The following is a 17590-nucleotide window of genomic DNA, read 5'->3' as shown; positions in this document are numbered from 1 at the left end:
ACATATTCGGCACCTACAACACAACAGAGTAAGACATGGTGAATCTTTTGATACCAAATAACTGTAATGTGAATTTTATTGCAAGTCAACCTTTAAAACAAGTGCCATCCGGTTGGTTGATTTTAGTTTCTTAAAACAAGTGCCAATGGAATTATAGCGATCACAAGCATCAGCGGTGGCAAACTATCTCCCTGGAAGATCCCACGCTTAACACTAACGCTTCTGAGTTGTTTTCCTTTGCTTTTTAAAATAGTATTTTACATTGCCATAATGCTCTTGATGAATCTCTCAGCATTCTCCAACACTTTGCATAAGTTTAACACTGATATTGTCTATGTGTAGGGAACCATGTCATATGACTTTTGATAGTCTATCCAGCCGATTACCAGGTTACTTTTTCTTGTGCTATAATCTCTCATTACATTCTCATCTATTATCATTATTATTACTATTATTATTATTATGGTCTTTTGTTCCTCTGCTCCTACCTTGACTGCCTTTTTGTTCCCATGATATTATATATATTCTGTTGCTTTAAGTAGTTGTATTTGCTTTCTGAGATCATCGCAGTCAGTACTTTATACATTATGGGCAAGCATGTTGTCAGTCTGTAGTTAGATGCATAGAGTTATCTCCCCCCTAGAGTGATAACTGTGCTATCAACAACACGAGCGTTTCCGGTGCCAACAAGGAGCGTTTAGGCCACGCCCCTTTTTTGTGCTAGTCAATCGCAGTGATTGACAGAACGATAACATCAGCCATGAGAATGATCATGAATTTCCACAGTTAAGATAGTAATTATTATTCATATTAAAGAAATGATGATTATAGTTTATTACTCTAATATATGCTTATTATTTAAAGCAATTCAATACCTACATGCATTGCAAAGGCACTGAATAGATAGTGTTAAGTAAGTGAGTTAATGCAATCAGTTACTCCAATGATATACAGCCCCCACACATGGGGGGCTGTATATCATTGGTTACTCATAGATAAGATAGATAGTCATACTGGGGTTGTATTACATTGGTGTGATGGGAAGCTAATCGACTGCCATCAACTGAAAGTATTGACATTGTATGGTGATAGAGTGATTCATTGACACCACAGTTCACAAACAGCCCTTGCATGTAATATTAGATTTCAATACATATCAATTAAATACATACATAGAATAGCTTAAAGCAAAGATGTCCATTAGTTAGTGGACATCTTTGCTTGATGTAAGCAAGCAAAAAGTTTGAAAGTTAGACTGGCAAATGTTGCTATATGTTAGATAAAAATAAACTATACTTAATTAAACTAAATTATAATTATTTAAAAATAAAAAAGACTTTTTTATTACTTTATTTATTAAATAATTTTTTATTGTAATCATAGCTAAACAGATTATATTTAGCCATCACTTGCTAATTATTTCACATTTACATTTAAACACATTTGCAGTTTCATTTTTCTTCCTAATTCATTTCAACAAAAAACTTCTTTCATGATATGAAATTTAAAAGTTGTAGTTGTTTGAAAAAGCTTGAAAACCTTTACAGTTGTTTTCTTTTTCCTCTTAATTCATTTGAACTGCTTAAAAATATTTTCTCATGATATGAAATTTAAAAGTTAGAATGGTAAATGTTATATAAAAATAAATTTTCTGTCCAAAGACTTTTTTATTAGTCGGGCAACTCGGGTAGTACTGCTCATAGTTGATGGCAGTCGATTAGCTTCCCATCACACCAATGCAATACAACCCCAGTATGACTATCTATCTTATCTATGAGTAACTGATTGCATTAACTCACTTACTTAACACTATCTATTCAGTGCCTTTGCAAGTCAAGTAGGTATCAGGGATTACGTGTATGTCACAATTTCCATTTCCATAATTCATTTCCATTAAATTTCCATAATTTATTTTCATATTAATTCCATTTTCATAACATTTCCATAATTCATTTCTATATTATTTTCATTTCCATAAAATTTCCATAATTCATTTACATATTATTTCCATTTCCATAACATTTCCCCACTTCATTTCCATATTATTTCCATTTTCATAACATTTTCATAATTCATTTCCATATTAATTTCATTTCCATAACATTTCCATATTATTTTCATTTCCATATTATTTTCATTTCCATAACATTTTCATAAATCATTTCTATATCATTCCATTTCCATAACATTTCCCTACTTCATTTCCATATTATTTCCATTTTCATAACATTTCCATAATTCATTTTCATATTATTTCCATTTCCATAAAATTTCCATAATTCATTTTCATATTATTTCCATTTCCATAAAATTTCCATAATTCATTTCCATATTAATTCCATTTCCATAACATTTCCATAATTCATTTCCATATTATTTCCATTTCCATAACATTTCCCTACTTCATTTCCATATTATTTCCATTTTCATAACATTTCCATAATTCATTTCCATATTAATTTCATTTCCATAACATTTCCATATTATTTTCATTTCCATATTATTTTCATTTCCATATTATTTCCATTTCCATAACATTTTCATAAATCATTTCTATATCATTCCATTTCCATAACATTTCCCTACTTCATTTCCATATTATTTCCATTTTCATAACATTTCCATAGTTCATTTTCATATTATTTCCATTTCCATAAAATTTCCATAATTCATTTTCATATTATTTCCATTTCCATAACATTTCCATAGTTCATTTCCATATTATTTCCATTTCCATAACATTTCCCTACTTCATTTCCATATTATTTCCATTTCCATATTACCTCCATTTCAATAACATTTCCATATTTCTAAAATAAAATTTCCATATCCATCTCCCTAAAATTATGGAAATATTTATGTTTATGGAAACAATGATATACAGGGGCTGTATAACATTGGCTGTATATCATTGCTGTATGGGGCTGTGGGGGGCCGCATATCATTGATGGAAATGGATATGAAAAAGTAAACATTTCCATAATATGTTTAGCGATCCCTGGTAGGTATTGAATTGCTTTAAATAATAAGCATATATTAGAGTAATAAACTATAATCATCATTTCTTTAATATGAGCATTAATTACTATCTTAACTGGAAATTCATGATCCTTGTGTAACCCTTTTCATGGCTGATGTTATTGATCTAGTCAATCACTACGACTGACTAGCACAAAAAAGGGGCGTGGCCTAAACGCTCCTTGTTGGCACCGGAAACGCTTGTGTAGTTATCACTCTAGGGGGAGATAACTCTATGGTTAGATGGTACATTCCTTTTCTTGGATGCTCGAAGATTAGCACAGTTCTACCAGTTGTCATCTACTTTGGTGGTCTCCCTTCTTTTAAGCATTCACTGACCTGATTCACAATTCTATCATGTAGGCTAGTAAGGTTTTTCAGCTTGTATCCTTGTACTCCGTCCGGTCCAATTGTCTTCTATGGCGCTGACATGCCTAGGACTCTTTTTAAGCTCTGCGCTAATCTCCATGTTGTCTTGCTGTTCCATACCTCTCAAGTCTTTCTTTGCCTCTTTCATTCATCCAGCACCTGGGTTTTGTACTTGATCCTGTCCCCAAATGCCACCCTTGAACTTAAAAGCTGCGCTCGGTTTAAATAGAGGTACTTGTACTCGGTCTTTTCCCATTAGACTGATAGAATTTTCCCAGTCCATTCTCAAACAGTTGGCTGTCTCGAAACTGATTTACTCTGTCATTATGTCTCTTTAGCTTGGCTTCTGTGGCTTTCAGTTTTTGTTTCATTTTTCTGATTACCTGGTCTACATTTGGCTGAGGAGCCTTCAATGATTGTGTTGCTTTTTAACAACCTTCCTTGATATTGATCATTATGCCAAGGTCTTCCCTTGTCTCTCCCACTTTTTTAAGTCATTTTTTCTATGGTAACTCTCTCTTGTTGTTTTTATTTGGTTTGTTTCCCTTCAAACATTTTACACAAAGTAAGCTCTAGCAAAAACAAGCCTGTTAGTTTCGCCAGTGTTCGCGGCCGCCATGAACCTTATCGCTTTGTTGATATCTGCCATTTGCTTACGTAGCGTTTCATTTGGTATTTTTGTGAATCTAGAAATCGTGAATTGTTCTTCAACATTAGCCCTGACATCATCCAGTTTTCTGATAATTTCCTTATCCTGTTCTGTTAGGTTCTCATTTCTGTTCTCTGCTATTTGATGTTCTGGTGTTTCTATAGTCTCTTCTGCTTGTTCATTGTGTGTGGTGTTAATTTCATCAAGGCCTTCTTTTGGTTCTCAAGTCTCAATTGGTGTGATATTCAGGACTCTATTCTCAATTTCTTCCATCTCTGGGTCTGACAGGAGTCTATTTCTTTTGATCACTCTAACTTGGTCTGCGATTCTCCAACCAGTAATGCTGCAGTCTCCTATTCTTCCAGATCTGATGCATTCTCATTATATACCCTCTCCTCTCAGGCTCGCTAAGGCAGTAACACTCCATTATATACCCTCTCCTCTCAGGCTCGCTGAGGCAGTAACACTCCATTATATACCCTCTCCTCTCAGGCTCGCTAAGGCAGTAACACTCCATTATATACCCTCTCTTCTCAGGCTCGCTAAGGCAGTAACACTCCATTATATACCCTCTCCTCTCAGGCTCGCTAAGGCAGTAACACTCCATTATATACCCTCTCTTCTCAGGCTCGCTAAGGCAGTAACACTCCATTATATACCCTCTCCTCTCAGGCTCGCTGAGGCAGTAACACTCCATTATATACCCTCTCCTCTCAGGCTCGCTAAGGCAGTAACACTCCATTATATACCCTCTCCTCTCAGGCTCGCTGAGGCAGTAACACTCCATTATATACCCTCTCCTCTCAGGCTCGCTGAGGCAGTAACACTCCATTATATACTCTCTCCTCTCAGGCTCGCTGAGGCAGTAACACTCCATTATATACCCTCTCCTCTCAGGCTCGCTGAGGCAGTAACACTCCATTATATACCCTCTCCTCTCAGGCTCGCTGAGGCAGTAACACTCCATTATATACCCTCTCCTCTCAGGGTCACTAAGGCAGTAACACTCCATTATATACCCTCTCCTCTCAGGCTCGCTAAGGCAGTAACACTCCATTATATACCCTCTCCTCTCAGGCTCGCTGAGGCAGTAACACTCCATTATATACCCTCTCCTCTCAGGCTCGCTAAGGCAGTAACACTCCATTATATACCCTCTCCTCTCAGGCTCGCTGAGGCAGTAACACTCCATTATATACCCTCTCCTCTCAGGCTCGCTAAGGCAGTAACACTCCATTATATACCCTCTCCTCTCAGGCTCGCTGAGGCAGTAACACTCCATTATATACCCTCTCCTCTCAGGCTCGCTGAGGCAGTAACACTCCATTATATACCCTCTCCTCTCAGGCTCGCTGAGGCAGTAACACTCCATTATATACCCTCTCCTCTCAGGCTCGCTGAGGCAGTAACACTCCATTATATACCCTCTCCTCTCAAGCTCGCTGAGGCAGTAACACTCCATTATATACCCTCTCCTCTCAGGCTCGCTGAGGCAGTAACACTCCATTGTGTTTATGTTATCCTATCTGTTCCATTTCTTTCTTGTGTCCCCAGTAGCCTAGTAGTATCAATTCTAGTAGGAACTTGACGGCGGTTCCATGACTGGTCTCCCACATGAGAACTGAAAGGCAGTAGTTGATCTGTCTTAAAGGTCCGCTCCGCACTGTAGGGTTTTCGTTTGTTTGTATACTCGTCAAGAAGCATGAGTGTAGTTTTCTGTTAGGGTCAGCTCCCTTAGCCCTTTGAATTCTCGCTGGACAGCAGGGTTTTTGCCAATATTTTTCTCCCTTAGCCTTTGACCTTCACAAAGGTCCATCCCGAAAGTCAGTGAAGGTCTAGTGAAGTGACATGTACCATGCCGGTAATAATGAGTCCCTGTTCATTATTATAATGACAATTTTATCATAATAATTATTCTATGCACTACTGGCACCATTATTATTATTAATATTATCATTTTATTGCTATTACTAACAGTATTATCATCTTACAATTTTTATTAATAACAAATGTTATTTATATTATCATTATTATTTTTATCACTACCATTATTACCGTTATAATGAATAATATGACTATTCCCTTTTGTTGATTTTCTCAGTTTTTAAAATGGTTTGAATTTGCGTTTTGTTAAAATCCCTAATCTTAGACATCCAACACCTATTTTGGGTTTTTAACCTGGAAGCAACACTTCGATAAAACATTGATTGAAACTCTACAAAAATCTTTATCTCTCGACACTTAGTTTGCAACTAAAGAAACGAGACACAGCATGTTTGACAACTTTATACAGAATTAATTTTTTCTTTCTCGGAGCAAAACCTGTCTTCATTAAATACTAACATTAAGTTTTTCTTAGCATTTTTCTTCACATACCTTAGCAAAAGCTTGTGATATTTACTGAAAGTTTATTTTAAATATTTTTATAAAACCTTATAAGGATTTATTATCAAGTAGCCTATACACACCTTAAGCTTGTACACACCTAAGTCACAAACTGTTGCGTTCTCTTTTGGTTCACTATTGTTGCTAGTTTAACATGTTTTGCTTGTTGTGAGAGTTTGGCTAATTATGAGAATTTTTTTAGTTGTGAGTGTTTTGCTGGTTGTAAAATTTGTCTAGGTTTAAAAGTTTTGCTTGTTGTGAGGATTATGCTGATTGTAAAAATTTTGTTTATTATGAGAATCCTTTTTAGTTGTGAGTGTTTTGCTGGTTGTAAAAGTGTGTTGTTTAATAAAAGATTTGCTACTTGTTAGAGCCTTGGTAGGGAGAGTTTTCCTAATCATAAGATTTTTGCTGTTAACGGGAGAATATGAGAGTGTTGCTAGTTCTGAAAGACCTCCCAATATTCATAGGTTTTCATGAATTGAGCCTAAATTTTCCATAGGCAAACAACAGGCTTGCTTCTGTCATTACTTTGTTCAACAGCTGGCAGTTCTGAGAAGTAATACTTTGTCAATATTATACTGATTACAGGACTTCCTAATGTAAACACAACGCTAAATACCAGCTCCATAACTACAGTGTTATTAACAACTATGACTACCTAACAGCGTGCACCTCAGCGCATGTTCTTAGCTGTGTGCTTTCAGCAAAAGTTATACAGGCTGCAAAAATGGACAACTTTTCATTAATAAAGATTTACTTCCTAGTAAAAGATCATTATTTTTTATCAAAGATCAACACAAAATTTATTTTCTCGACTAATGAAATATTTCTCTCTTTTTGCAATTCCTTCAGTTGAACCAAAATGCCTGCTTGCATATCGGTGTGTCTTCAGATGACTCCATGACCGAGCGTGATATGAACCACAAACCTACTGACAATAAGCAAGCATGCTAACCACTAAACTATGGCTGTTTTTTGATGAGTAGAAAGCTTCATTACTAGGCAGGGCCTTATTACCACCTTATTTTTTCTTATCTTTTTCTTTTCTTGGTTCGTTTGCCGATCTTAATTTTGATAAAAATAAGGCTTGTCAAGTTTTAATGACGATTTCAGGCCGAATTAATTTGTATATTTATGTATAATCCGATCAGATGGGTAAGGTTTAGGATATTGTTTACACTTTTCAAAGACTTGGTAACATATTTAAATAGGTTTATATATGTTTTGTATCGTTATTATACTTAAACGACTCTATTGAAAAATGGTTAAATTCGTTGATGAGATTTCGGTACAAGGGTTTGCGACAGCCGTTGAATAATTTTCGTGAGTTGTGTGCACATATGCATTTGTCATAAATCTCCCAAACAATCGCTTCGCTCGTGTTTGGTCGTGGGACTACTAATAGATGTATACACTGCTAATAGATGTATACGCTACTAATAGATGTATATGCTACTAAAAAAAGATGTATACACTACTAATAGATGTATACATTACTAATAGAAATATACACTACTAATAGGTGTATACACTACTAATAGATGTATACACTACTAATGATTTTGGGTTAATTTTTATAGTACCTGTCTGAGTTTGTTCTAAAACAAGTTATCGCCGTTTCCGATATTTTTGGTAATTAGCAGTTTTTCCAAGACAGTCTGTTATCAACCACTAGTTGCTTTTTTGGCTAACATGTTGTCTACACGTGTTGCGTTATGAACACTGACATGCCTTTCTCACCGTTTCTGGTAAAACTCAAATAAGGTTACCAAGCCTCGTCATCCCAGATTTTGTCTGCAGTCATGTTTGTTACTGGTAACACCAAACTGTTTTCCAATAATTAACGCCTCCCCACATCGTAATGAGCACATGTAGAAGTTTAACACCTTTTCGAGTCATCATTATGTTTTATTTGTTTGATGCCTTTTTCAAGCACTTGTTGTAGTTTGACAAGAAGAGATGTCTCCCTGACTGCTCGCAGTTTAGTTTCTACCTCAAGATGGAATTTATGGCATAATCTTCTTTGCCTTAGAGCTTTAAGACATTCAGAATGTCTGTGATCATTCATACATAGATTTTGTTGTCATACGCTTATTAGAAGCACCAAATCAAATAATATTATATATTTAGCTCTGCTGTTTACTTTTCCTACCAGTCTGTAACATTCACCCCTTTTTTCAGCTTTTATTTGTTGAAATTGCTAACATTTTTTTCACCTTTTTTTCCAATAGCACAGCTATTAATCAATTTATCAAATTATTGCATTTGAACATCTAAATAAAGTTTTGCTGAGTGATTTCTTGTGCTGTAACATTGTGAGCTTTGAATTAACTCGGAACCCAACAGCTTCTTAAAGAGAGCTGCAACTTGTACAATACACAGGTTCAACAAACTCTATTGAAATCATGAATCAATCGGACTGAAAAACAGAAGAAAAGGTAAAGAAACCTTGTCTAAAGAGGTTCTGTCAAAAATGATATGAGCTCATAAAGAAATCATAGTTTTAAAACATGAAAAAAGAAAATAAATTCACTGGAATGTGGCTAATACAAAGTGTAAAAATTGCAAAAGAGATTGTGCTAAATCTGAAGGACTGCTGTCAAGCAATCCAAGTATATTGAGAATTGATTGAAGCAAAATCGATTGACATATCACAAAAATAACTAATGTGTGCAGATACAATTAAAACATCAAAAATCATATTGTTGATGCCTACATAACCTTGAGAGTTGTATACCCGCATTTATCATCGTTCTTTGTGTGCTGCATTGCAAAGTTTGCTGTGTTGTAGAACAAGAATTCTGCCTTCAATTTGATTTGTGTAGTCCTGTTAAAAACTATGAGCCAGCGAGTTTACTTAAAGTATTTGGGATTTTTTCTTTGATTTCCAGCTTGAACTCCTCCAAATCTGTAGAATAAGATGAGACCAGAATATGATATCATTTTATACTACTATATAAAACAGTTTATATAGTATAAGTATAAGACATAACAATAATATATATAATATAACAAGCATATAGTTTTTATAGCATATGTAACATAACAATAATATACCGTAAAACCTCTGATTGAACACCACGGCGCTCTATTTTCAACCCTTCCTGTACAGTTGCGGTCAATTGGAGACAGCGTTCAAATAGAGGCTGGCGGTGATTTTTCAAATGGCATGTGAGAATTGTCGGAAGATAAATTTAGCCCCATTACGGGCAAAGCAAATTTCGCCTAAATTTTGCTCTTTTTTCAGGTGGAGCGATATCAAACCCTTTGAAGGGAATAAATCTGCTAACTTATCTCCAACTTGTCAAAGATCTCTTAATAAATAAGCATCAACCGAATAAGCATAACCATAACCAAGAAATATCTCTACCAGTTGATATCTATTGCTTGCAATTGACCTGCGTTCATGTTATAGCCTGTGTCCTTCTTCGCAATCTGTTGGCATTTGCAATTTCTATTTCTTTCTAAATTTGAAGACATTTTTATTTTATATTTAATCCTTTGGCTGGAAAGACGACAAAAATGTTGTTTATCGGTTGCGTAGGGAAACGACTTTTATGTCACTTTCGGTAGATGTTTATAAAGCTGTCACCTGGTAACATTAAACAAAAGATATAACCTTTGTTCTAAAATAACCTTAGTTCCATGAACCCCATATTGAGATGGTGATACACACCTTTGTTAGCATCAATGACCAGCACAGGAACGTTTGGGTGAACAAACTTTCTCTTGGTTAGCCAGTCTTCATGCAGTTCGTCCAAGGACTCTAAATACTCCTGTATGGATATGAAAGTTTCATGACAACCTGAATACTCCTGTATGAGTATGAAAGTCACATGAGACAACCTGAATACTCCTGTATGAGTATGAAAGTCACATGACAACCTGCACACCCCTGTATGGGTATGAAAGTCACATGACAACCTGAATACTCCTGTATGAGTATGAAAGTCACATGACAACCTGAATACTCCTGTACGGGTATGAAAGTCACATGACAACCTTAATACTCCTGTATGAGTATGAAAAACACATGACAACCTGAATACTCCTGTATGAGTATGAAAGTCCCATGACAACCTGAATACTCCTGCATGGGCATGAAAGTCACAAGACAACCTGAACACTCCTGTATGGGTATGAAAGTCACATGACAACAAACTTTCAATTCACGCGATAACATTATGTGTCAAAACTATGACCACATTGAGTCGAGTACGCCATTGAAATAAAGGGATTCCATCCTACGGCGTTTTCGTGATGGCTGCAATTAACTGTTCGTTATTGAGCTTTTAAGAGCTTGTAATCACATTTTCGTATATTTTGCACCCACAACACAGCAGAGTAAGACATGGTGAACCTTTTGATACCAAATAATTGTAATGTGAATTTTGTTGCAAGTCAACCTTTAAAAGTGTAAAAAAATACTTATTTTATTTACTAAGAGATATTTTTGCATTTACTATCAAATATTTACTATATTTCATTTCTGTATGTTTTCATTGAGTTCTAGAAGCTTCGAGCTTCAAGATGATATTCAGTGCAAAAGGAATCATGATATTTTAATTGTTTCACAGTTGATGGAATGTTTGTAACACGGTCCAGGATGAGGGGAACTGCTTGTATACAAAAGATAGAATATATTAGGACATTGAAAATGAAGTAAGACATGCATCAATTCCAAACCTACTAGTGGTGCATCAATTTCAAACCTACCAGTGGTGCATCAATTTCAAACCTACCAGTGGTGCATCAATTTTAAACCTACCAGTGGTATTCCAATTTTAAACCTACCAAAGTTGCACCAATTTCAAACCTACTAGTGGTGCATCAATTTCAAATCTACCAGTGTTGCACCAATTTCAAACCTACTAGTGGTGCATCAATTTCAAACCTACCAGTGGTGCATCAATTTCAAACCTACCAGTGGTATTCCAATTTTAAACCTACCAATGGTGCATCAATTTCAAACCTACCAGTGGTGCATCAATTTAAAACCTACCAGTGGTATTCCAATTTTAAACCTACCAATGGTGCATCAATTTAAAACCTACCAGTGGTATTCCAATTTTAAACCTACCAATGGTGCATCAATTTTCAACCTACCAGTGGTATTCCAACTTCTTCTGTCCTGCTACGCTTCTTTAACCGTTCAAGACAGGTGCTTGGGGATGCCCTCAAGTAAACTACAAGTGTAATGACAATGTAGATCCCGAACTCGAACTTCACGGGACCGAGCGAAAGTGTTCGAATTATCAGAGCGTTCAAGTTATCAGAGCACTGTCACAAGTCCATGTATTTACTTATTTATTAGTAGATAAATGTACATATACAAACTATAATATAAATCAAAAGCACAAATGGCTTGTTTCAAATTAAATGCTTCTAATGTAAAGTTTAAAACGTTTTTATCAAAAAGTATAGAGATTTTTCTATCACTTGAGATTGGTTTGTTGTTTGAGGTGATGTTATTGCCAGGACGTTTTTTAGATTGACATTGGCAAAACTTGATCGTTGTTGAAATGCTCAAAAGAAAAGACATCAGTACATATACAAACTATAATATAAATCAAAAGCACAAATGGCTTGTTTCAAATTAAATGCTTCTACTGTAAAGTTTAAAACGTTTTTATCAAAAAGTATAGAGATTTTTTTATCATTTGATATTGGTTTGTTGTTTGAGGTGATGTTATTGCCAGGACGTTTTTTAGATTGACATTGGCAAAACTTGATCATTGTTGAAATGCTCAAAAGAAAAGACATCTTTTTCTTTTGAGCGTTTTACTCACGATCAATTTTGCCGATTTTTCTTGAAGTTTATGCAAAGATTACCTCACTTTACCTTGCTTCCGAAGGGCGATCGCTAATATAATATCGCTAATATAAGCAGATGTTTGGTATAAATCAAATTTCACCAAACCTTTAGAAAAGTCATCGACAAAAATATTTTGCCGATGGTGGTAATAACGACGCTTATGAATTACGAAAAGTTGAGGTTTACCTCTATGGCTTGGAATAAAGTGATTTTCTAAAGCGATAACAACCGTTTTGGTAGCCGTTGGGAAAAAAACAGTTCAAGTTAACAGTGTTGAATTCGAGTTATCTAAAACAATTTATCATTACGTGGGAACGGACCAAAGAAACCGTTCGAATTAACCATGTGTTCGAGCTATCCGTGAGCGAGTTATCCATGTTTGACTGTACTAATTCATAGGTAAAAGAAGTTAAAAAGCTAAAACCAAGTGATTGTGCGCCTTTACAAAGGGTCATAGCGACAAATAATAATTCACGCAACAATTTGGCACTTCTATATCTATATATATTTCTCAAAGCTGGTCGTGTGTGTATATGCCGTTGTGCATGTCCAGCTATAGCTATTGAAAGCTTAAGATTAAAATTCCGTTTTCTGATGGATTTGAACTCACAGCGAATTTTTTATCCGCAAGTTTTTTATTCAGGCGCTCTACCACTTAGCTATATGTGGCATATTGATCCATAACGTTATCATATACCGCATGCACACGCTAAATGACGTATTATCTGAAACTCTATGAATTCTATTGAGTCTATGAAACACGATGCTTTTCGTGTTTTCTTGAACTTCTAATTTTGTGTTTTCATGAGGTTCTATTGCTATACCGCGGCCAAGGCCAATTCTTTTCAAATGAACAATTGCATAATTTTCATCGGAAGAGTCTCGGCATTCTCTCTCCGTTCGGTCAGACAAAGACAGTACGATATTTCATTTTTATATTTGTACCAGTATCAAGAGGTACCACTATGATCGAATTCAGAGTTTTGATGGGTAGCTTCCGGTGGAAAAGTAACATTTTTTATACACACGAACTTCTATGCAAGAATTGTTATGGTTAATTCAATATATTCAGGGTTTTTATTTTGTTTTCTTAGTTCGTATTAATTGTATCATTACCGAATCATCTTTTATTGTAATTGTAGCGAAACAGACTTAATTTAGCTATTACTTGCTAATTATTTTGAATATACATTTAAACTCTTAACATTTTTTTCCTGATATGAACTTTGAAACTTACAGTTGCTTGACAAAGCCTGCAAACCTTTACAGTTGTTTTTATCTTCCCTCTTAATTTATTTCAACTGCACGAAACACTTTTCTCATGAGGTATAGTCTGAAAATTAGAATGGCAAATGTTGTTATATGTTAAATACAAATAAATTTTCTGTCTAAAGGCTTTCATTACCTGGGCAACACCGGGTGGTACAGCTAGGCATTGTATGAAAATTAAAATCAGGCAAAACATCCACCAGCGAAACATTTCTGTAAAAATATAACCTTATCAAAACCGTTCCACATCCTGCCTCTGACAAATCGCTTGTAAGTACTGCTCAAAAACCAATAAAATAAAGTTTAACATTTTCACACATTTTTTATGTGGATAGGAGTTCGTATTGACACAGAAATCAAAGCTGTGACTGCAGCCTCATCAATGGCTATTCACATAGTTATTTATGGTGTATTTGAACGAACTGAAAAAACCACAAAAAAAACAAATAACGTAATTGCTTATTTGCAGCCACTCCGGTAAATTAAGTGTTCAAAAAAATACATTGATATACAAGCAAAGGCGATAAATAAAAAGTAAAAACTGAAACAGCGTAATAAAGTCTCACCGCTATGACCCTTTGTAAAGGCGCACAATCACTTGGTTTTAGCTTTTTAACTTCTTTTACCTATGAATTAGTACAGTCAAACATGGATAACTCGCTCACGGATAGCTCGAACACATGGTTAATTCGAACGGTTTCTTTGGTCCGTTCCCACGTAATGATAAATTGCTTTAGATAACTCGAATTCAACACTGTTAACTTGAACTGTTTTTTTCCCAACGGCTACCAAAACGGTTGTTATCGCTTTAGAAAATCACTTTATTCCAAGCCATAGAGGTAAACCTCAACTTTTCGTAATTCATAAGCGTCGTTATTACCACCATCGGCAAAATATTTTTGTCAATGACTTTTCTAAAGGTTTGGTGAAATTTGATTTATACCAAACATCCGCTTATATTAGCGATATTATATTAGCGATCGCCCTTCGGAAGCAAGGTAAAGTGAGGTAATCTTTGCATAAACTTCAAGAAAAATCGGCAAAATTGATCGTGGGTAAAACGCTCAAAAGAAAAAGATGTCTTTTCTTTTGAGCATTTCATCAATGATCAAGTTTTGCCAATGTCAATCTAAAAAACGTCCTGGCAATAACATCACCTCAAACAACAAACCAATCTCAAGTGATAGAAAAATCTCTATACTTTTCGATAAAAACGTTTTAAACTTTACATTAGAAGCATTTAATTTGAAACAAGCCATTTGTGCTTTTGATTTATATTATAGTTTGTATATGTACTGATGTCTTTTCTTTTGAGCATTTCAACAACGATCAAATTTTGCCAATGTCAATCTAAAAAACGTCCTGGCAATAACATCACCTCAAACAACAAACCAATCTCAAGTGATAGAAAAATCTCTATACTTTTCGATAAAAACGTTTTAAACTTTACATTAGAAGCATTTAATTTGAAACAAGCCATTTGTGCTTTTGATTTATATTATAGTCTGTATATGTACATGTATCTACTAATAAACAAGTAAATACATGGACTTGTGACAGTGCTCTGATAACTTGAACACTCTGATAATTCGAACACTTTCGCTCGGTCCCGTGAAGTTCGAGTTATCCATGTTTGACTGTACTTTTAATTCTCTACGAAAATGAAAAGCCACACCCCCGGATGCCTACATGCAGTGAGTAAATACACGGTGAGACTACGCAATTACGAGGACATCTATTGCAGCTTAAATGTATGGTGATTATAATGAAGCGAAAATAAGAAAAAACAACTTTAACCATGTATGATTATGAAATGAGGATAGAAGACAACTGTAATGATGCAAGATAATAATAATGATATGAAGAGAGATAACGATATGAAGAGAGATAACGATATGAAGAGAGATAATGATATGAAGAGAGGATTCATCATCAAAATGCATTCATAACACATTAAATCTATATATATAACTCTCAGTGTTTGTCTGTTTGTCTGTCATCTGTCTGTCTTGGCATTCATGTGTCTAGTTATAGAGATAAAATTATGGGAACAAAACTCCACATCGCGTTTGAATTGAACTCTGAACCTCCAGGTCTGCATTCATAACAGAATTCTATAAGATTGAGCATGCAGCCAGTTGTGAAAACTAACTCATCAATACTATAATACCATTACTAACTATACTAAGACTGACTTGTGTACTACCGATCACGTGCATACACTCACCAATAAGGTCCACATCAAATTTTTGACTGTCCTTAATCCAGTGAAACCATTGGTCAAGTATTTCATACTCCATGTCAGTCATCTTTCCTCTGTAATAAATCAGTTAATTCAAGGTTTCCTTATGGGGAGTTGTGCCCACTTTCATAGCTGAACAGCGTGATAACATTTATGGCAGCATGCAATCATGTCATTCCATTTGAGAGCATCGAGTGTTCATATTTCATGCACCTCCTAACATATTCATCCCCAGTTACCAATAATATTCTCAAGTTGGAACACTGTCAGATAAGTTTTACCAAAGTTTAGCAAAATTTCAAGTCGAAAACCATAACTTCAAACTATAAATATTCTATTTTAGTCCAACATGCTTTTATGAGTTTTGTGTTGGATCCTGCGACCAACACGTAGAGGCGACCTGGGTCGGCTTACTCTACCGGTCTGCATTCACTCTCCACAGGGGCTGTGTAAGTGTTGCCCGTTGACCAACACGCGGAGGCGACTAGGTCGGCTTACACCACCGGTCTACTACAACCACCTTACACGGGGAATTGTTCCCTGAGTGATATTATGCTCGTTCGACAAGGTCGACCTGAGGTCGACCGGGGTCGACAGTGTTTCTATACTCTACTCCCTAAGCACAGTCCGTAGACTGAGGCTTGGAGTAAGTAAGTGCTCAGTGTGATTCTGTTATTGCGCAAGGTAACAGAAGAGTGTGGGTCCAAATGCAAAGCATGTATTGAACGATTTAACTGAGCCGAAGCTCGGCCTTAAATACAATCAAATATGTAAATGAGGTGGCAAGGGCCAGCCTCCTCTAGGGGCGTGGCTACATAAAGGAAAAAGGGAACACAACTCTAACGACAATCAGAAAAAGGAGATGGTAACGCATGTTTCCATTACACACGCCGCCCCTATAGACGACCACCGGCTATATAAAATCAAAAGAAAAGAAAAGAAAGAAAAATACAAGAAATGTAAGAAACCACCAACTAGCTACAACACACAAAAACAAGAAGATATAATAATATGAGAGACACCAATTACTAAAACGTACCAAGAGAAATAATGATAAACAATGTCGATCGGGTCATTTATGCGGTCGACATGCGGTTCGCCAGGTCCTCCAGACGACGAGCTGCCCGTCGGAGGTTGGAGGCCTCTTCTCACAGGGCGTCCACCGTGACCCGGGGTCGAATGTTCCCCAGTCGGCTCTGGATGCTGCCTATCGTAGTCAATTTTCTGGGAGCTGGAACCGGTCGTTCCAGCTTGGGCGGACTGCACCACTTCTTCTTCGGGGGAGAGGGGAGAGGTGCCTGGGGTCCTCTTCGCGTAGGCGGCTTGGCTTTAATTGGCCCATAGGGTGTGGGTTTTTCGAAGGTTGGAGGATTAATTAGTCGGACCTTCTGGCTCCATGCTGGGTAGCTAGCACGGTCGACTTCGTAGATGGTAATACCTTTTCCGCCGTGAGCCTTCCGTACTTCTGCGTCTTTAATTCGAGCCTGATGCTTTGAAATGGTATCTCTGGATGTGGAGTTTCTCCCACACTTACAGAAGAAGCGTGTGAAATGTTGGGCTATATGTATTCTGCGCCGTCGAGGGGTAGATAATAGTTGTTGGCATAGTGGGCAGCTAACACCCTTCTCCCGACATAATTTCGAGATCGTCTTAGCTGTATCCTCCGAGATCCATTTTGTCGGTAGTGGGGAGTGTGGAGCGTGATTCTCCTTCAACGAATCCGTCTCCGAGTCATCCAGGGTCTCGCCAGGCGCTGGGTGGAGCTCCAGTGGCGTGGTCGTCACTTCAGACAATAAGGGTAATGCTCCGATGATCGGTGAAGCCTTCTTCACTGTTTCTT

The 17590-nt window shown here is 36.3% G+C and overlaps 1 protein-coding gene across 1 annotated transcript in view; it reads right to left on the bottom strand.

Moving 5' to 3' along the window:
* Positions 1–8801: 8801 nt before the first annotated feature.
* The window catches only part of LOC137408203 (deoxynucleoside kinase-like), a 28396-nt gene continuing 19607 nt past the window's right edge, over positions 8802–17590 (bottom strand). The window contains exons 6-9 of the mRNA XM_068094608.1: positions 15736–15824; positions 11531–11610; positions 10101–10200; positions 8802–9332 (exon numbers count right to left, since the gene is read on the bottom strand). Coding sequence (XP_067950709.1) covers positions 9262–9332; positions 10101–10200; positions 11531–11610; positions 15736–15824 — 340 coding nt within the window. The 3' untranslated portion in view covers positions 8802–9261. The remainder of the gene's footprint in view (positions 9333–10100; positions 10201–11530; positions 11611–15735; positions 15825–17590) is intronic.

Source organism: Watersipora subatra, chromosome 11 (genome assembly GCF_963576615.1).
Source record: "Watersipora subatra chromosome 11, tzWatSuba1.1, whole genome shotgun sequence".
NCBI classification, from domain to species: Eukaryota; Metazoa; Bryozoa; class Gymnolaemata; order Cheilostomatida; family Watersiporidae; genus Watersipora; species Watersipora subatra.
Note: the sequence above shows the minus strand (reverse complement) of the source record. Positions and strands in the feature narration are given on the sequence as shown.